At 38.7% G+C, this 21442-nt stretch overlaps 1 protein-coding gene across 2 annotated transcripts in view; it reads right to left on the bottom strand.

The window, feature by feature from the left end:
* The window catches only part of SRPX (sushi repeat containing protein X-linked), a 43832-nt gene extending 23172 nt beyond the window's left edge, over positions 1 to 20660 (bottom strand). Inside the window, exon 1 of one of the 2 annotated variants that reach the window (XM_081327228.1) lies at positions 20548 to 20660. In XM_081327228.1, the coding sequence (XP_081183354.1) occupies positions 20548 to 20617 (70 nt within the window). In that variant the 5' untranslated portion in view covers positions 20618 to 20660. The remainder of the gene's footprint in view (positions 1 to 20547) is intronic. The other variant, XM_081327229.1, reaches the window with a different exon arrangement.
* Positions 20661 to 21442: the final 782 nt, after the last annotated feature.

The following is a 21442-nucleotide window of genomic DNA, read 5'->3' as shown; positions in this document are numbered from 1 at the left end:
CATCTTAGGTATCAGCGAACTAAAATGGACAGGAATGGGTAAATTTAATTCAGATGACCATCAGGTATACTACTGCGGGCAAGAATCCCTCAGAAGAAATGGAGTAGCCTTCATAGTCAATAAAAGAGTAGGAAAAGCAATACTGGGATACAATCCCCAAAATGACAGAATGATCTCAGTTCGAATCCAAGGCAAACCATTCAATATCACAGTAATCGATGTCTATGCGCCAACCACCAGTGCTGAAGAGGATGAAATTGACCGGTTCTATGAAGCCCTACAGCACCTTATAGAACTAACACCAAAAAATGATGTTCTTATCATCATGGGGGATTGGAATGCTAAAGTAGGAAGCCAAAAGATAACTGGAATAACAGGCAAGTTTGGCCTTGGAGTACAAAATGAAGCAGGGCACAGGCTGATGAATTCTGTCAAGTGAATACGATGGTCATAGCAAACACTCTTTTCCAACAACCCAAGAGACGGCTCTACACATGGACATCACCAGATGGTAAACACAGAAATCAGATTGACTATATGCTTTGCTTCCAAAGATGTAGAAGGTCTATACAGTCAGTAAAAACAAGACCAGGAGCTGACTGTGGCTCAGACCATGAGCTTCTCATTGCAAAGTTTAGGCTTAAACTGAAGAAAGTAGGGAAAAGCACTAGGCCACTCAGGTATGAATTAAATCATATCCCTGTTGAATATACAGTAGAGGTGACGAATAGATTTAAGGAATTAGATCTGAGTGCCTGAAGAACTATGGACGGAGGTTCACAACATTGTACAAGAAGTAGCAACTAAAACTATCCCAAAGAAAAAGAAATGCAAGAAAGCAAAATGGCTGTCTGAGGAAGCTTTGCAAATAGCTGAGGACAGGAGGGAAGTGAAAGGCAAGGGAGAAAAAGAAAGATACACCCAATTTGATGCAGAATTCCAGAGAATAGCTAGAAGAGATAAGAATGCCTTCTTAAATGAACAGTGCAAAGAAATAGAAGAAAAAAATAGAATAGGGAGTACCAGAGATATTTTCAAGAAAATTGGAGAGATGAAGGGAACGTTTAATTCAAAAATGGGCATGATAAAGGACCAAAATGGCAAGGACCTAACAGAGGCAGAAGAGATTAAGAAGAGGTGGCAAAATTACACAGAGGAACTATACAAGAATGAGCTTAATGTCCCTGATAATCACAATGAGGTGGTCACTGACCTCGAGCCAGACATCCTAGAATGTGAAGTGAAGTGGGCCTTAGAAAAGTTGAGCAACAACAAAGCTAGTGGAGGTGACAGTATTCCAGCTGAGCTATTCAAAATCTTAAAAGACAATGCAGTAAAAGTGCTACACTCAATTTGCCAGCAAATTTGGAAAACTCAACAGTGGCCACAGGATTGGAAAAGATCAGTTTACATTCCAATTCCAAAGAAAGGCAGTGCCAAAGAATGTTCAAAATATCGCACCATTGCACTTATTTCTCATGCCAGTAAAGTCATGCTTAAAATCCTACAAGCTAGACTTCAGCAGGATGTGGATCGAGAACTACCAGAAGTACAGGCAGGATTTCGAAGAGGCAGAGGAACTAGAGATCAAATTGCCAACGTATGCTGCATCATGGAGAAAGCTAGGGAGTTTTATTTTTTTTTATTTTATTTTAATCCCATTTATATCCCGCCCTTCTCCGAAGACTCAGGGTGGCTTACAAGCTTAGCAGTTCCAGAAAAACATCTACTTCTGCTTCATTGACTATGCTAAAGCCTTTGATTGTGTGGATCATAACAAACTGTGGCAAGTTCTTAAAGAGATGGGAGTACCAGACCATCTTATTTGTCTCTTGAGAAACCTATATGTGGGCCAAGAAGCAACAGTGACAACTGGACACGGAACCACTGATTGGTTCAAAATTGGGAAAGGAGTCTGGCAAGGCTGTATACTGTCGCCCTGCCTATTTAACTTATATGCAGAGCACATGAGAAAGGCAGGGCTAGATGAATCAAAAGTTGGAATTAAGATTGCCGGGAGAAATATCAACAACCTAAGATATGCAGATGATACCACTCTAATGGCAGTAAGTGAAGAAGAACTAGCGAGCCTCTTGTTGTGGGTGAAGAAGGAGAGTGCAAGACTTGGGTTGAAACTTAAAATTAAGAAAACCAAGATCATGGCATCCAGCCCTCTCAATTCCTGGCAGATAGATGGGGAAGAAATGGAGGTGGTGACAGATTTTGTTTTCCTGGGCTCCAAGATCACCGCAGATGGGGACTGTAGCCAAGAAATTAAAAGACGCTTGCTCCTCAGGAGGAAAGCCATGGCAAATCTAGACAGCACACTAAAAAGCAGAGACATCACCCTGTCAACAAAGGTGCGTATAGTCAAGGCTATGGTCTTCCCAGTTGCAATGTATGGCAGTGAAAGTTGGACCATAAGGAAGGCTAAGCGCCAAATAATTGAGGCCTTTGAACTATGGTGCTAGAAAAGACTCCTGCGAGTCCCTTGGACTGCAAGGCGATCAAACCGGTCAGTGCTAGAGGAGATCGACCCTGACTGCTCTTTAGAAGGCCAGATCCTGAAGCTAAAACTCAAATACTTTGGCCACCTAATGAGAAGGAAGGACTCACTGGAGAAGAGCCTAATGCTGGGAAAGATTGAGGGCAATAGAAGAAGGGGATGACAGAGAATGAGATGGCTGGATGGAGTCACTGAAGCAGTAGGTGTGAGCTTAAATGGACTCCAGAAGATGGTAGCGGACAGGAAGGCCTGGAGGAACGTTGTCCATAGGGTCGCAATGGGTCGGACACGACTTCGCAGCTAACAACAACAACAACACAACATATAATTGTACGTGTATTGTAAATATACATATGTATACAATATAATTGTACAATTGTATATTATATTATATTCAGTATAATGTATATTGTGAATGCATAATATATGTGTTATAAATCCATATTATACAATTTATATTTATTGGGTAGTATATAATAATAGCTACACAGGGAGAAGTAATAGAAATAGTACCATGGAGTAATATAGTAGTATGGAGTAGGAAGACTACTAGTTCACCTATTCTTGTGGCCTGGCGGAGCAGGGGAATAAGAAAAGAAAAGCCTTGTTCAAATTCCAGTTGCTTCTTATGGCTGGCTTAATAGAAAATTGAAAATGAACTGAACAGCTCCTGTCTGCTTGCAGGTTTCTCAGCAGACAAATCAGTAGATTCTCTAAGAGCAACCTGTTTGAACATAGCATGATATTATGTATCTAAACTGAAGAATGTTCTTCAGCTATGTATTAAAAGATGTACATTTAATACATTAACATCCTTATTTTAGCTTAGAAGTGAGATCACTGTCTTTTCATTTATTATTCTTAACTATTCCTAGAATGGACAGTAATGAGGGAAACCAAACTACTAAAATCTGCAATAAAATCGAGATAAAATTGATAAGAGTTAATGAGCATGTGATTTTCAATAATGGCTTGATGTACAGGTGAGAATTGTTTTCTAATCAAGACAACATAGCTGCTGTTCAATGGTACTGGGACATCTAAAAGCACAGACATATGCCATTTTATAGTATTATTGCACCTTCCTTTTCTACTCTCATAGCATGTCAAAGCTTCATCTACAAAGCTTACTGGGCCTGGGAACAACATATTTATTTTTATTTTTTATTTTAATTCCATTTATATCCCGCCCTTCTCCGAAGACTCAGGGTGGCTTACAAGCTTAGCAGTAGCCTTCATTCTATGTATATGCCTGCTTATTAGGGCTTTCATACACCCCCCCAAGCGGCATTATTACAAAGTCAGCTTAATTGCCCCCAAAAATCTGGGTCCTCATTTTACCTACCTCGGAAGGATGGAAGGCTGAGTCAACCTTGAGCCTGGTGGGATGCGAACCTGCACTAATTGCCGGCAGCTGGTGTTACTTAAGGAGGCATTAGCCCACTGCTCCACCAAGGTTCTTAAAGCAGCAGCACAGGTATAATCTATATAAAGTTGGGCACACATTTGCAAATTATTTGACTCCAATATTTCTTAACTTGTTTAACCACCGCAAGCACATGAAGAAGCACTGAAATGCATCATGCACATTAAACTAGAATGAACTCAACTGCATTAATGAGTTAATTTATTAACAAATCCACTTTTTTTCTCAGATTTGCATGGAAGTCTGTTTTCATGAAGAATAGGCACGCTAATGTAAATTCCAGAGCACTTTTTTGAATCGTTCCCAAAGTATGAACAATCCTAACAAACACACTGTCCTCATTCAGGGAAAGTATAATTACCATGAAAGTATTCTTAACAACCCATCCCTTTCACTCTTTGATTCCTCAAATTAAGCTGTATACCTTGTAACAGTACTATTATCTATTTATATCTTTTAATATATAGTAATATAATTTATGGTTAATGTCTATATCTACCTATGAAGACTTCTGGATACCTATGATATGTTCACATGCACTTTTGTTGCAAGAAAAATCCACATACATAAAACAAAACTATACAACAGGACACAAAAAGACTGTGTCCGATACATTGTCCTTATCTCCATTTTTAGCAATTCATAAGGTTGGGTTCCTCAGCACAGCATACATTTTTTGGACACTATTAAGTGTCTAATGATTTTCTATTAAGAAAATCATATTTCATGTCAACACAGCTAGCTTGAAAGCATTTTTTACGGTCAATAAAGCAATCCTTTTAAGCTTTGTGGTATGCAAAGGTAGTCTGGAAAGGCACAGAATTTGCCCTACTCCTGAAGCATTCACAAGAAATAATGTCTGCCTCTGCCTCTGTTCCTCTACAAAATCCCAGGACTGTTTTACATATTGTAGGCTTCCTCCAGAATGCCTCTCACAGAAATGGAAGAGCTGGTCCACGGGCCATCTGCTTGCAATTAGATACCAAAGTGATGGATTCTATTTTTATTTCTTTTAATGCATTTATTTTTTTAAAAAACCAACATGTGCTCAAAACTTTAATCCACTTAATTCATGACATACAAAGCAACCATAAGAAATCTAATCACAGATGCTCAGCCTCCAAGCCATATGCTAAAAGTTATTTGCAGTTCATGCAGGTGTAATTGTTTATGTGAAGAAAAGAAGAAAGGAGTTCATTTTAAGGAGAATTCCTGCAGGCTGCAAATAAGTCATATGCGATGTCAGAATAGTCTTCAGAAACTCATTCTTTCTGTGACATAGTTTAATTTGCACTCAATAGATTTCCTTGATAATGGGAGATTTAATAATAAATGTAATAAAGTTGGAAGGGACCTTGGAGGTCATCTAGTCCAACCCCCTGCTCAGGCAGGAAACCGTATACCATTTCAGACAAATGGCTGTCCAGTCTCTTCTTAAAAACTTCCAATGTTGGAGCATTCACAGCTTCTGGAGGCAGGTTGTTCCACTGGTTAATTGTTCTAACTGTCAGAAAATTTCTCATTAGTTCTAGGTTGCTTCTCTCCTTGACTAGTTTCCATCCATTGCTTCTTGTCTTGCACTCAGGCGCTTTGGAGAATAGCTTGACTCCCTCTTCTTTGTGGCAGCCCCTGAGATATTGGAACACTGCTATCATGTCACCCCTCATCCTTCTCTTCATTAAACTAGACATAGCAAATTCCAGCAGCCGTTCCTTATGTTTTAGTCCAGTCCCTAATCATCTTTGTTGATTGATCATTCCAGCCACTGTCCCAGCTGACCAGCAATTCTTCTGAATTCACGAACATATTCCTTAGCGGAGTGGCCTCTTTGCTTCAGACGATGGATCCCGGCCAGCAAGGTCTGGGATTCATCTTCAAAATGGCCTCTCACTTGCTCCATGAATAGGTTAGCATCCTGAAGTTCAGGAGCCCCTTCTTCATGGAGGAGGTTGGGCACCCAGTCAGCTGCTTCCCCCTCTAAATTGGCCGCCACAGCATTTACCGTTTGAGCATCATCCAGGTAGGCATATGCGTAGCAATCTAGATGAGCCCACACCTGATTTAGGAAGAATGTTAGCTTCTTGGCGTCCCCATTAAAGGTGGGCTTGATGGGAGGTGGCTACATCAGCTACATCAACTGTGAATCAAACTCTGCAGCAAATGGAAGAGCTGGCACTGAAGGGCCTAGCAGGCAATTTCATTGTCCAAAAGATTGAGGATGAAAGTGCAGGAAAGCTTGTTCACTAGAAGAAGTTATAGAAACTTTGGGAGACAGTGACTGTGACATCCTGGAATTCAACATACTGCAGGCAGAAAGAACGGAAGGCAATTGGATTAGTGCTCTAGTTTTCAAATAAGCTGGTTTCAAAAAGCTAAGGGAAAAAGTTAAGAAAGATTCCATGGATAAAAATCTGGGAAGGGGGGAACCCCAACAATTTAGGAGATTCTGAAAAATAAGGTCCAACCACCAACAATATAACAAAACAGAATCTCAGGAAACAACCCAAATCTGCAAGAATGAGATAAGGAGGACGAACGTTCATAATGTACGAAGGCTTGTTGTTCATTTATCTTTGTATTTATTTATCTTATGCATTTATTTTTATTCCACCTTTATTGTTTTTATAAATAATTCAAGGCAGTGAACATATCTAATCGTCCTTCCTCCTCCTATTTTCCTCACACTTAATCCTGTGAGGTGAGTTGGGCCTAGAGCTGGCATGTCAAACTGCTGGCCCGCAGGCCGGATGCGACACACCAAAACGGCACCCACCCCATTGTGGCAATGAGGAAAAAGTCCCGATACATCGTGCAATGTCATGTGACGTCGCACATTTGACATGCCTGGCCTAGAGAGTCTTCTATGCCAACTATGGCATGTTCAGTAAACTGTGGTTACAAACGGCTTTGCATTATACACGGCAGTCTTTTGTATGACTAAGAGCTCAGTTATATCATCTGAAACATTTCTATCAGTCATTCTGATATAGAACTGCAGGACATACAACTTAAATAAAGTATCTCCACCAGCAATGTTTATTTATTTATTTATAAGATTTATATAGCCACCCATTTCCCACCATTTGTGAATAATCCATGGACTGCGATGAAATGCAATACTGTATCCTACCCAAGCATATGCCAAACGGAAGAAAACTATAATGGTACTTCTAGAGCTGCTCCATAACTCGGCTCAGATAACTACTGCCTATTTAAAATTGCAAGGATATTTTAAAAGAAAGTTTATTAACTGTTATTCAATATGCCACTGTATGCTAAACTAATTTTTCTATAGTCCTAAATCAGGTTCTCAACTAATAACTAAGACTTTTGCAAAGTTCACCTTTGCTCCTAAAGCTAGAAAACATATTCCAAGTTACTTTAATTGGGACAATTAAAAAGCCAATGAAAACTCTGGCCCTGGCAGGAATAATGTGGTATTGTGAAAGAGTGCACAATATAGTGCCAATAGCAGATAAAACATTTGCATATATTTATGAGATTAAAAAAATACCAAAGTAGGTTTCTGGTTGGTTTTTTTTTTAAAAAAAATATCCATGTGAGGTCTTTGTAAGTCAATTGAGTGTAAACCTCAACATGTGTTTTCAGTTATGGCAATACGCTAAAAATAAAATATAAAAATAAAGATCTGGCATTTCTTTTCCAACTTTTTCCTTTTAAAAGTATTTGATTTAAATGTGTTTCTATTTATTTGCAAGTAAAGCGCTTGAGTATTCAAACAATCTTAATGTTTAATTTATTTATACAATATTCATAAACTAGAAAACAATGCTGAAATAAATCTTGTCCTGTAATATATATAAACAAGAAAATACAGATGTTGGTACAGTATGGAATAATAACAGGATAAGGTGTTTATGTGCAAAATAATCTGGTGGGAGGGAGGGAGGGAGGGAAGGAGGAAGCTAAATTTCAAACTAGATTCTGACATAGGAGTTGAAGTCCATTTCTCATCAAAACTGGGACATCAGCTGCATAAAGATGGACAGAAATCCTCTTAGAATTGCCAGCTTGTACCACAGTTCTCAGAAAAGTTACGCTTTGTGGTAAGTTAGAAAGGAGACAGACTGAGTAATGTTAATTCATGCTTAACCATCCATCCCACGCTGACTGAATCATAGCCAGATCAATTGTATAATGAATGAAGTGTTGTTGGCTTTTTTTGGGGGGGGGGGAATAAAGCAATATATAGAACTACAAATTTATTCTTAAGCCCCAATTTTTAGTAGTTTCTTTCCAGTTAGCTAAAGAAAGTTTGCATTAAAAATTATTTTGATTATCTCCTACTTAAGAGAAAAGAGAAAAGAGAAAGGAAGGGGAAGAGGGAGGGAAGGAGAGGGAGATATATTCCCATATCCTTAAACTAAGTACCAGCTTAATGAAGCACTATCTTATTTCAACAAACTTTTTTGGTTAACAAACTCTTTTCAATACTGAAAATCATGTGATTTTCAAACTAAATTACTGGCACTAATTATTTTAAACACCAGTAATGATAGTTTGAACTCCTCTATAAATTATAATTGTAATGACAGAGCTGTCAAATAGAACAGAATGCAACATGAACTAAACACAGAGTTGATTGTGGTCAAGTTAAGTTAAATTTGGCGGCAATAGGCATTTTCCAGATGGCGTTTTAAGTGAAAGGTAGCTTTTGAATACGATGTTATTTATTTTGTTGGATAATATAGCCTTATACATATGTATTCAGAATTAACAACCAGCACGCAGAGGACTGCATCCTTATTACAGGACATAATGAAATTTCATTTGCTAAAGAGCAATTAAGAGAGCTATGTCCAAAACCACATTACTGAAATTGCAGCACTTTTAATTTTTTTTAAAGTGGGGGTGGTGGTAAAGATATATATAAATATTTGGCCAAACAGCCTCAGTGCGCCGTATAGTTTAAGATTATTTTGCTGTTATTTTTATATTTCAGTTTTTGTTAATTGCTTTTTCATTACATTGTATGTCAAATATTTTGGTGGTTTTAATGTTTCAGTGCTGTAGAATGAAACATAGATCTACTTTTAATAAATAAATTAATTAATCTGGCAGTTGGAAGCAGAGTGCTGAATAATATTCTGGATATTTCTATTTCTTCTTTTCTTTAGACTAGCCAAACCCAAGCCCTGCAGCCATTCTTCGTATGTTTTAGTCTCCACGCATTGGATCATCTTAGTTGCTCTTCTCTGAACTTTTTCTAAGGTCTCAACATCTTTTTCGTAGTATGCTGAACAAATTGGCTGCAGTATTCCAGGTGTGGTCATACTAGGGTTTTATAAAGCAGTACTAATACTTTGCATGATCTTGATTCTATGCCTCTGTTTATACAACCCAGGATTGTATTAGCTTTTTTGGCTGCTGCTGCACATTGCTGGCTCATAGTCAAGTGATCATCCACTAGGACTCCAAGGTCCCTCTCACAGTTACTTTTTTTGAGGGAGGTTTCACCTAATCTGTCCTTATATCTATGATTTTTCCTGCCTAAATGTAAAACTTTGCTTTTCTCCACATTGAAACTCATTTTGTTGGATAAGGCCCGTTGTTCCAGTTTGTCAAGATTTTTTTGAATCCTAGAACTTCCGGTTTTGCGCAGTAGCGACTAGTCACAGGCTTGCGGATTCTCCGGACCCCCGCGGCTAATTTCACCCTGCCAGGGGACCCTAAATGGGTCTGAGTCACCCCGGAGAGGCGGCAAAGAAAGAAGACTGCCCCAGCAATTCTGGAATGATGGAGGTCATTCTGTTCGACTTGGGGAAAGCCTTCTAATCCAACAGGAAAAAGTTGGCCATACTTCATCAACCAACCCAAGCTACTTGGAACCAAAGTCCAAAAATACTAACCACCACAACTGTGAACAGCGCATTTGAAACTGGGTGTGGAATTTCATCTTCTCTTTTCGATTCTATATTTAATTTCCTGGAAAAGATCCCCAAGAAGCAAAATACCTCCAAAAGGGCAGGAAGGGGATTTCTGCCCCACCCTTATATTAATGGAAGTGGTGAATTAATCTTTTTATGGAGGATCAAAATATATGGAAGTGAAATAAATATAAAACCTGAAATTTAAAATTTAAATCTGGACAAACCTAATATTGTTGAATGGTTAAGACTCTCATTCTAAAGACAATTGTTCATTTTGGAAATTGAAAAACAAATACATGGTGACATCTAGTGGTGGATGAAGACTATGACAACTATGGCTTTTATATAAGACTTGGCAAAACCTGGGAAAAGCTAATCTGTGTTTGTGACCTTCAAAGCTTTAACAACAAAGAACAGCTGTGACAAAAAAGACAATAATCTGAGCTGTAGACAAAGAAAGAATTATAAATTTAAAAAAAATATCTTTTTTGAACTATTTGGATTATAAATATCTATTTAACCGGGACTCTAAAGCTATTTGCAGAGAAAAGAAAAGAAGAGAAAAACTCAAATTCTTCGCCATCATGGATCAGAGATATGTAGAAAGAACATATCAAGAAAACATAAATACCTCTCAGGAGGAGATATATAGTATACTGCAACTAATTCAAACAACAATGATTTTAAACCACAAAGAAATTCAAAATAACTTTGAAAATATAAATCAATCTATTTCCAAGTTAACTCTACAACAAAGAAAATTCCAAGGCAACAAGAGAGAAGGAGCAGATAAAACAGATAAGTGGATACAAAATTTTGAATAGAGACTTAAAGACGGAACTTAACAAAACAAGGAAACATGATTTAATCCTAGTGGGGAAAAATTCACAAGAACTGGAAAAAACAACTTATCCCTTAAGACTACAAAATAAATCTGCGGACAATAAAACAGATTGGATAAAATGTACTGTAGAGATGTCAGGAACATCAGAGAGAAAGGAAATGATAAGAGAAGCAGAGAGAAAGAAAAAGAAAAAGATTTTCAACAAACATGGCAAGGCAAAAGCCCCGTACAAAGACACTTCATCTGATTTACTTTTTATATCTATAGTAACATTTCTGAACATATGGAAAGACCTTTCGACTGGGCAAAAACACATTGATCAAGAAAGATACTGGGCAAAGGAAAAAGACTAAAATGGCAATCAAGAAAATAGATGATGGGACCTACCAGAGAGAATACTTAAAAAAGAAACATTTGTTTAAATATGGTTAAAGAAATAGAAAAGATTTGGAATATATATGTCATTCTAAGAGGGATGAATCCCTTAAATAATATAGTATGCTTTTTTCCCCTTTTTTATTTTATTTCTTGATATGAGTAATATAAAAAAGTTGAAATGGCTTAAAGGAAACGTTTTAGATATTTAAATGTGATTGAATTTAAGAAAATTATAATGGATAAACAATGTTTTGAATAAGAATTAAAGGACTAGATGACTAGATGTATTAAATGGAATATTTAAAGATTAAACATTTTTAACTATGGTTAAAAAGAATAAGAAATCTATATATTAATTTAGGAGGGATATATATTTTAAATAGTATGCTATTTTTTATGTTTCTTTACTCTTGCTCTCCTTTCTTTTTTTACTGTTTTATCTATTCCTAAAGAAATGTAAAATTGCTGAGATGGTTCATATGGAAAAAATAAACTTAATTTTTTAAATGTAATTAATTTTTGAGAAAATCTTAACCAGTAAGAATACTTTAAATAAAGACTGTAACAGGATCTATGATAAGGCAACCAGAACGATTGGATAGAAAAGAAATATTATATTGATGTAATTATTATTTTTAGGAATATTGGGAAAATTACATATTTAATTGTTATCTATCAAAACAATAAGAATTGTATTAACTCAATGCAAAAGAGTACATTTTGGAGAAAAGAAGAAATCAACTAAAACTATTATGTGGACTATGGATTATAGAAATAAATTGTTAGTGATTGTTTTACAAATGTAAACCCAGACAACACACTGTTCACCAATTATTAAATAATTTATGTTTAAAAATGTCAATCAAATACATTACAAAAAAAAAAAGATTTTTTTCAATCCTGAGCTTATCTTCTGGGGTGTTGGCTACTCCGGCCAGTTTAGTGTCATCTGCAAATTTGATGTGTTCCCCTTCAATTCCCTCATTTAAGTCACTGATGAAGATATTGAAGAGTACTGGGCCTAAGACGAACCTTGTGGTACCCCACTGCTTACTTCTCTCCATGTGGATGTAGTACCATTGAGGACTACTCACTGAGTACGGTTTGTCAGCCAGCTACAAATCTATCTGGCGGTGATGTTGTTTATTCCACCTTTTTCTAGCTTACCAAGGAGTAGGTTGTGGTCTACTTTGTTGAATGCCTTACTGAAATCTAAGTATACTGTATCAACAGCGTTTTGCTGGTCTACTAATTTGGTCACAAAGAATGAAATAAGATTGGTTTGGCATGATCTGCTTTTAACAAACCAGTGATGGCTACCAATTATAACTTTGTTTGCTTCTAGTTGTTCGCAGATCTGTTTTTTTATTATCTTTTCCAGGATCTTCCCAGGTATTGATGTTAGATTGACTGGTCTGTAGTTTCCTGGGTGTTTTTCCCCCCCTTTGTTGACGATGGGAACTACATCAGCCCTTTTCCAATCCTCATGTACTTCCCCGGTGCTCCAGGATTTCTGAATGATGTGGTGCAATGGTTCTGAGATAACATCTGCCAGCTCCTTCAAAACTCTGGGATGTAATCTGTCGGGTACTGGTGATTTATATTCATCAAGGTCGGATAGTGATTCTCTTACGATTTTCTTGCTTATTTTAATATTAAACAAATTTAATAACTTTTCATTCCTTATAAGGTTAAACAGATATATCTTCAACCCATATCCAATCTTTTATCTAGAAGCAAATGCATAAAACATTGACTTTTCAAACCTTTGTCAATAAAAATTCCATAAAGGCTTACCAGAACATTGCATAAAAAATGTCTTATTTTTAATCTTGCTCAAATAAATAAGCTTTATATTCCTTCATTTTACTTTTAACAGTCTTAATATTTAATTTAATTAAATACTGTTGAAAGATTTGATTTATCTGCAGTTCTTTTTTTATCCTATCACACAGATTTCTTCAAGGCTTTAGGAAGTCTCTTTTGTAGGCTCAATAAGAAAACATTTTCCAGATCATTCTCTTGGTTTGTATTTCTGTTTTATTTTTTAAAATTTCACCCAATTTCTCTTGTATATCCAGTAATATGTTCTTCTCCAGATCATTCTCTTGGTTTGTCATTTGTAGTTCTACATTCTGTGCTTTCTCTATCTATCAGATAAAATTTGCCTACATCTGTCATTCCTTCATTAACATATTTTAGACATGGTCTATCCATAGGAGCAGACATCATTATTGACAGTGTTGGTATTGTAGTTACTAACTCATGGCTCCATTCTTCAAAAATCTCCTTTAATATTTCCAATGTTATAGCATTTTCTATTAAGTGACATCAGGATTTGTACTTTGTTTTCTGCTTAAAATCTTTAGTCCCATCTAGTATCCAGTTTCTAAAATCATCACTTACAGGTGAAACTCGCAAAATTAGAATATCGTGCAAAAGTTCATTTATTTCATTAATGCAACTTAAAAGGGGAAACTAATATATGAGATAGACTCATTACATGCAAAGCAAGATAGTTCAAGCCATGATTTGTCATAATTGTGATGATTATGGCATACAGCTCATGAAAACCCCAAATCCACAATCTCAGAAAATTAGAATATTGTGAAAAGGTGCAATATTCTAGGCTCAAAATGTCCCACTCTAATCAGCTAATTAAGCCATAACACCTGCAAAGGGTTCCTGAGCCTTTAAATGGTCTCTCAGTCTGGTTCAGTAGGAATCACAATCATGGGGAAGACTGCTGACCTGACAGTTGTGCAGAAAACCATCATTGACACCCTCCATAAGGAGGGAAAGCCTCAAAAGGTAATTGCAAAAGAAGTTGGATGTTCCCAAAGTGCTGTATCAAAGCACATTAATAGAAAGTTATGTGGAAGGGAAAAGTGTGGAAGAAAAAGGTGCACAAGCAGCAGGGATAACCGCAGCCTGGAGAGGATTGTCAGGAAAAGGCCATTCAAAAGTGTTGGGGACTTTCACAAGGAGTGGACTGAGGCTGGAGTCAGTACATCAAGAGCCACCACACACAGACGGATCCTGGACATGGGCTTTAAATGTCGTATTCCTCTTGTCAAGCCGCTCCTGAATAACAAACAACGTCAGAAGATTCTTACCTGGGCTAAAGAAAAACAAACCTGGTCTGTTGCTCAGTGGTCCAAAGTCCTCTTTTATGATGAGGGCAACTTTTGCATCTCATTTGGAAACCAAGGACCCAGAGTCTGGAGGAAGAATGGAGAGGCACACACTGCAAGATGCTTGAAGTCCAGTGTGAAGTTTCCACAGTCTGTGTTGATTTGGGGAGCATGTCATCTGCTGGTGTTGGTCCACTGTGCTTCATTAAGTCCAGGGTCAACGCAGCCATCTACCAGGAGATTTTGGAGCACTTCATGCTTTATGGGGATGCTGACTTCATTTTCCAGCAGGACTTGGCACCTGCCCACACTGCCAAAAGCACCAAAACCTGGTTCAATGACCGTGGGATTACTGTGCTTGATTGACCAGCAAACTCGCCTGACCTGAACCCCATAGAAAATCTATGGGGCATTGCCAAGAGAAAGATGAGAGACATGAGACCGAACAATGCAGAAGAGCTGAAGGCCGCTATTGAAGCATCCTGCAGCAATTACTGCATTGAGGCAGTAATTGCTGCAAAAGGGGCCCAAACCAAGTACTGAGTACATATGCATGCTTATACTTTTCAGAGGTCCGATATTGTTCTATGTACACTCCTTGTTTTATTGATTGCATGTAATATTCTAATTTTCTGAGATTGTGGATTTGGGGTTTTCATGAGCTGTACGCCATAATCATCACAATTATGACAAATCACGGCTTGAACTATCTTGCTTTGCATGTAATGAGTCTATCTCATATATTAGTTTCTCCTTTTAAGTTGCATTACTGAAATAAATGAACTTTTGCACGATATTCTAATTTTTCGAGTTTCACCTGTATGTTTTGTCATGAATTGCAACTGCCAAGTCTGTTTCCCATGAGAAGTTGTTCATTCTTTATAGTCAATTTCAACATTTTATACTAAAAGTCAATATTCCATTGAAGACTTTTCAAATTTGTCATTCTGGAATGATAGCTTTAATAATTTTAAAATACTTAACAGGCAATTTCTGAAAGTAATTAGAACGTGAGCTTATTAAACTTTTTGTTCTTTAAAAGATTCCCCTGCGCTTGTGAGCAAGATGAGTGATCTCATCACTTCCCAGTGGGTAACCCATGAAAACTGCTGTTTGCAGTCTCCTCATAAACAGCAGCAGCACTTGTAGGCAATCTCCTGTCATTTCCTCACCTGGAGAGATTCCAAGTAATTGGCCTACTCGCTGGTTCCCTGATCTCTGCTGTGATCTTCAGTTCTGCTTTTGCATAGCTGTCTTCAGTTCCCCATAAATCCCCCTAAAGCCTTTTAGTTTATTTATAATATTAATTTCTTTAACAAGCTTCAGTTCTTTAGCAAAATAATGTCAGTTGTCCTGGGTAGACCAGACAGGAAACTTGGTTATGAAGGTTCAAACTTCCCTTCCAGTTTTAACCATTTAAACAATTAGGGCACATCCTTTCTAAGTTTCTTTCTCTGACCATTAATTCACTGGGGGTTCCTCCCACTCTTGTCTGATTGTTTCCTAGGCCTAATAAGCCCTAATAAGCAGGCATATACATAGAATGAAGGCTACTGCTAAGCTTGTAAGCCGCCCTGAGTCTTCAGAGAAGGGCGGGATATAAATGGAATTAAAATAAAATAAAAAATAAAATCATCTCTTCTCCTCATTCCATCAAGGTCACCCACACATTCCATTACAACAACTGACTTTAATACAGCTTAAAATATTCTAAAATTAGCATGGCCATGCAGCTATGAATTCAGGTCCACTGTCTATACCATAGCTGACCACACAGCTGTAATAGAACTCCCTTTCATTAACCCAATGTACAATTTCAGGGTAAGACACAACAAAAATTTCCAAGGAATTTGCATAATCATTTTCACCATGATCTTCAAGATATTCCCCTAGCTTTATAATGTGCACCAGTTATCTTAGTAAAAACACAATAAGGTAAAGGTAAAGGTTAAAGTTTCCCCCGCACATGCGTGCTAGTCGTTTCCAAGTCTAGGGGCTGGTGCCCATCTCCGTTTCAAAGCCGAAGAGCCAGCGTTTGTCCGAGGACGTCTCCGTGGTCATGTGGCCGGCATGACTAGACACCAAAGGCGCACGGAACATTGTTACCTTCCCACCGTAGTGGTCCCTATTTTTCTACTTGCATTTTTACGTGCTTTTGAACTGCTAGGTTGGCAGAAGCTGGGACGAGTAACAGTACATGTAGTATATTATTTCTACAGAGGAAAATGAAACAATTACGGTAGTAATAAAGTGGAGTATTTGAAAAAAAAATCCTAACAGTCTAATCCTATAAAAAATTTGAAGGCTTCAGGTAAAATAATATTGTTCTTTTAAAGAGGGCATGAAATAAATAGAATTATGTTACTGGTTTTCTATGTTTTAATTTTATATAATTAAATGTTAAGGTACTTGTAGTTTTTGGGAATGCAGTGTGGCAAACTTCCTATTTGGGGGCTAGGAGATACAAGCACACAAAAGAACGCCACTATATGAATGTTATTAATGACATATAGAAGCCACTCATGAATTCAAGATGTGACTGGCTTCAGTATTTAAATGAAGTGTCTTATACATAGTGGTATTCTAGAAAACTGCCCACATCTGCAGACATTTCTATACTAAGCATATTACATGGAATCACCAGACCTTATTCACATGTATTTCATGGCAGGCTAAGAGGAGTAGCTATTACCTTTTGATGAGCAAAGGCATTTCAGTCTGGCCACCACATCAATGTCTATTAAGTTCTATAATTTGTTCTATATTTGCAAAGTTCTATCTAGATTTTATACTGTGAGACAGTATAATTGCTATATTGGCAAGGCACAGTACATATTTGATCCTGCTCTTGCATTTGCCTTTTCCAGAATGACATTCAGAAATTGTTGTTGCACCTCTGTTGGATTGGATAGTAAATGATAATGTATAGAAGTACAGACAACTGCAATAGAGTCCTGTTTTTATTTTAATAATTTATTTTAGCTTAACTATCAGAATAGCAAATATGAGAATTTGAGAGCATCAAATGTTATTGTCTTCAGTGAGTTGATAAGAATGGAACATAAACTGAAACAGTGAAAATGTGTTTTCAGTATCTTCCCTGGCTAGATAATAGTTGAATCCGGCCAAACATAAAAAGTACACAAACAAATTGGCTTAAGATTATTTAATTGGCTAACACTATGGCTTCCGGTAACAATGTACTTAAGCAAAGATTTTTTGCAGATCTAAGCAGCAGTGTTCATTCATTAAGCAACATTTGTACAAATGTGAGAGTCCAAAACTGTAATGAATGTATTAAAAGTCATTTTATTACAATATGATTGTCTTATTTCTGGGTGACAAATGTAAATTCATTCTCCAAGATCTTTTAATATATCTGTATATTAATTTCAAAGGTATATGCTACATAGGGATTTTTACGTAGTATGCTAGCTGCATTCATTGAATATTGTTTATGTATATATGTATTTGTACTTACATATTTACTAACTTGCTTACTGGAGCATCTATACCAGGGGTCCCCAACCCCCATTCTGTGGACCAGTACCGGGCCGTGGCATGCCAGCAACTGGTCTGCACAAACAAGCAAAGCCCAATCTGCGGGATGCAGGCAGCACACAAAACCACGCCCCCTCTGGTCCATGGAAGAACCTCTGTCCATGGAACTGGTCCCTGGTGCCCAAAATGTTGGTGACCTCTGATCCATACCACTCCAATAATGTAGCAGAATTTTTGCCAGGGAAGGTTTGAAGGACAACATCCAAAGTTTAAAAATAATGAACTAAGAAATGCCCTTACTTGAAAGACTACCTGTCTCCAGTTATTTCTGCCATCCAATGATCTCCATTAAATGTGATCATCTAAGGCGACAAAGGAAGAATGCCTTCTCTGTTACAGCCACTGCCTTCAGAAGCCGCAGGCCCCTGGAGATACGTATGGCTCCCATCCTCCTTGGTTTCCATTTTTCCCTTTCTTAATGTAAATGCTGTTTTAACCTAATTTTAACTTTTGTATTGCATATATATTGTAAGCCATTCAGAATCCTTCTAGAATTAGGCAGCTTTAACAAATCAACCATCAAATCAACATTTTTAAGGGCAGAAAGACCTTACATGGGTATTGATTTATATTAAGAACTCAAAGAAAAAGACAAAAATAGCAACTGGGGCAGGGTGTTTATCCTTTTACAAAATATCTATTGTATGAGAGAGATATGTCTTCTCCACAACTGTTGGATTTCTAAATAAATCACTAGGCTTCTGTCCCCAATCCTCTTATTTCCTGAAAACCTTGAGGTTTATTTAAAAATAAAGTTTATGCTAGGGTTTGGTGTTTTGCCCTGCAAAATGTCAGTTTCTTCTTCTTCTTTAAAGTGTTAGATCAAGTCTTTCGATTTCCTGCAGACGCTACAGCATGGGAAGTTTGAAGTTTGTGCCAGATTTATATAGCATAGGCCCAGATCAATAACAAAGAAGGATGTGATGAAATCCCAGTTACTGGTAAGCAAAAAGATTCCAGGTCTGGTAAGCAAGAAGAAAATCAAACTACATGAAATGCTGATTGATTAACACTGAAGCCAGGACACAGTTAGATTCATAATTAAAAGAGCCTGACAGAATGAGTTTGTTTAGCATTTTTAGAAAACACAGCACTTCACTGTTTTATCTTGTTTTCTTTCAGTTTTTGTTCGAACTAGATTTAATATTGTTTTAACATTTTTAAAAGTTACACTGAAACCTGCTTGAGCGAAGGACAATTTTTACAATTACTAAACAAATCCTTTGTATAGATACAGGTAGTCCTTGACTTAGAACAATTTATTTAGTGATCATTCAAATTTACAACGGCACTGAAAAAAATGACTTATCACCTTTTTTCACACTTATGACTGTTGAAGCATCCCCATGGTCAAAATTTGGACGCTTGGTAACTGACTAATACAGACATGTCAAACACAAGGCCCGGGGGCCGGATCAGGCCCGCGAAGTGGTTTCATGTGGTCCGCGAAGCCATCCTGGAAACAGTGAGGGAATGGCCCCCACTGCCTTGGCCCTGGCCCAGAGACCCTCCTTCTGCCAGAGACCCTCAGATCTGTCCCACTCCTGCCCAGGCCCCCATAGGCACCCTTGAAGTGAACGATGTAGAGCTGGCCACACCCATCCAGTAGGCCATATGCACTCTAGCCACGCCCATCCAGTAGGCCACGCCCACCCGGCCCCCTGAGGGCAACCGCAATGCTGATGTGGCCCTCAATGAATTGAGTATGACACCCCTAGACTAATATTTATGACAGTTGCAGTGTCCTGGGATCATGTGATCACCTTTTACACTTTTCTGACAAGGAAAGTCATTGGGGAAGCCAGATTCACTTAACAAACATGTTGCTAACTTAACAACTGCAATGACTCACTTAACAACTATGGCAAGAAAGGTCATAAATGGTCATAAATGGGACAAAACTCAGCAACAGAAATGTTGTTGTATGTGGTCCTATGTCAGGGATGACCTGGACTTTTAACATTAACTATATAGAATAAAGCATGGGTAGGCAACCTTGGCTCTTTTATGACTCGTGGACTTCAACTCCCAGAATTCCTGAGCCAGCCATGACTTGACAGGATTATGAGCAAGATTATGAACTTGACATAATCTGTACACTGTAATCTGTATACTGTAATCAAAATGCTACACCTATCCCGAATGAAGAAGCAATGACATTGTGAACATTAAAATGCTTGTAGGCATTGTTATGACATACAAGACATGACAGTACAGCAAATTAAATTTTCTGAGATGAGATTTAAAATATGATATCAATCATGAAAGAGTTCCCAGTCTAGTAAGACATGATTTCCAGGTTAGATTACCTACCTATATCTCATTCCCCAAACAAGAGCCAGCACTTGCACTCTCCTGGTTTGCATATCGTTTACCAGGGCTGGCACCGGAGTAGTAATGACCACTGACAAGAGCCAAGCGTTGCAATTGCTCGCGCTGCGCCAAATGTCAACTTGGCTCGAGAGTTGACTAGGAGCATTTTGTATTTATATGAATGCCTTCTAGACATTTCGAACGTTTCCAAGCGCCTTTCGCGAGCAATGCCTTCTTTCGCTCCGGAAATATCAAGATGCTCCCAGTGCGGAGTGTGACAATCCCACGATGGGCACATATTTATTTATTTATTTATTTATTTATTTATTTTCCCCGCCACACAAGAGGGGAGCATTCCTGACGCGCTTCCACATTCCCAAAGTGGCCGCGGTCGAAGCGCGGTACTGTTTCGCCGTCTCGAGAGCAACTCGTCGGACCGCGGGAGCCAGGGGGCGCCTCCTCCCCTCCCCTGCCGCCCCCAGCCACTCTCCTACCTGGGTTGGCGAGGCTGAAGCGCGAGCCCACCGCCAGCAGAACTGCCAAGTATACCGAAGTCGCCGTCATAATCCTCGGCGGCTGGAAAGTTGGGTCCCCGCTGCTCCAAGTCTCGCCGTAGTGAAAGGCGGGAGCGGCGGGGCGGGGGAAGGGACAGAGCCCTTCGCCAAGCAAGCCGTGGGGCGCTCTGTGGAAACTCCTCCCCCGCGTCCTCTTCCCGCCGGCGAAGCTCCACTGAACCCTCCCTTTTCACCCCCTCCCCTCCCCACAACACCCCAGGATAGAGTTGCAGGGAGACTGAAGGAGGAGGAGGACGCCGCCGTAGGTGCCTTCCGCGGGTACGCGCGGGCCCGCTTCCAGCTAGTTCTACCAGAGGGGGTTAGCGCCTGTTCACACGTTGAGTGTCGGCGTTTTTCCCCCCCGATTTCAAACAAAGATTTAATAAAACCTTCACCAGGCAGTTCCAAAAACACTTTCCCCCCCCCCTCCTTTTCTCTTGCTGACTCTTTCTGAATTCCCGAAGAGAAGCTGTAAGAGAAATGGTTAGAAAAGGCTTCCATAAAGTTGGTAGGAAGCCGAAGCTTGTTTCTTCCCCGACCCAAAGCAGCCCGAGCAGCCTGCCTCGGGGCTCCACCCGCGGCAACCCTTCCAGCCCTCCGCGGTTACAGCCTGGGCAGACAACAGAAGATTGCAAACCCCAACTCGGTCTGCTTTGACAGACTTGGGACCACTGCAAAATTGTTTATTTTTAAATTCCTCTCTATTATCTGTCTAGTAAGGTGCACATTCCAGAGCTTGGCTGTAAAGAGCAGAGCACCATCTAGAACAGGAGTCTTCAAACCTGGCCCTTTTATGACTTGTGGACTTCAACTCCCAGAATTCCTCAGCCAGCAT

Source organism: Vipera berus (assembly GCF_964194415.1).
Source record: "Vipera berus genome assembly, chromosome: 4".
Classification (NCBI taxonomy): domain Eukaryota; kingdom Metazoa; phylum Chordata; class Lepidosauria; order Squamata; family Viperidae; genus Vipera; species Vipera berus.
The sequence above is the reverse complement of the archived record's forward strand: the minus strand, read 5'-3'. Positions and strand labels throughout refer to the sequence as shown.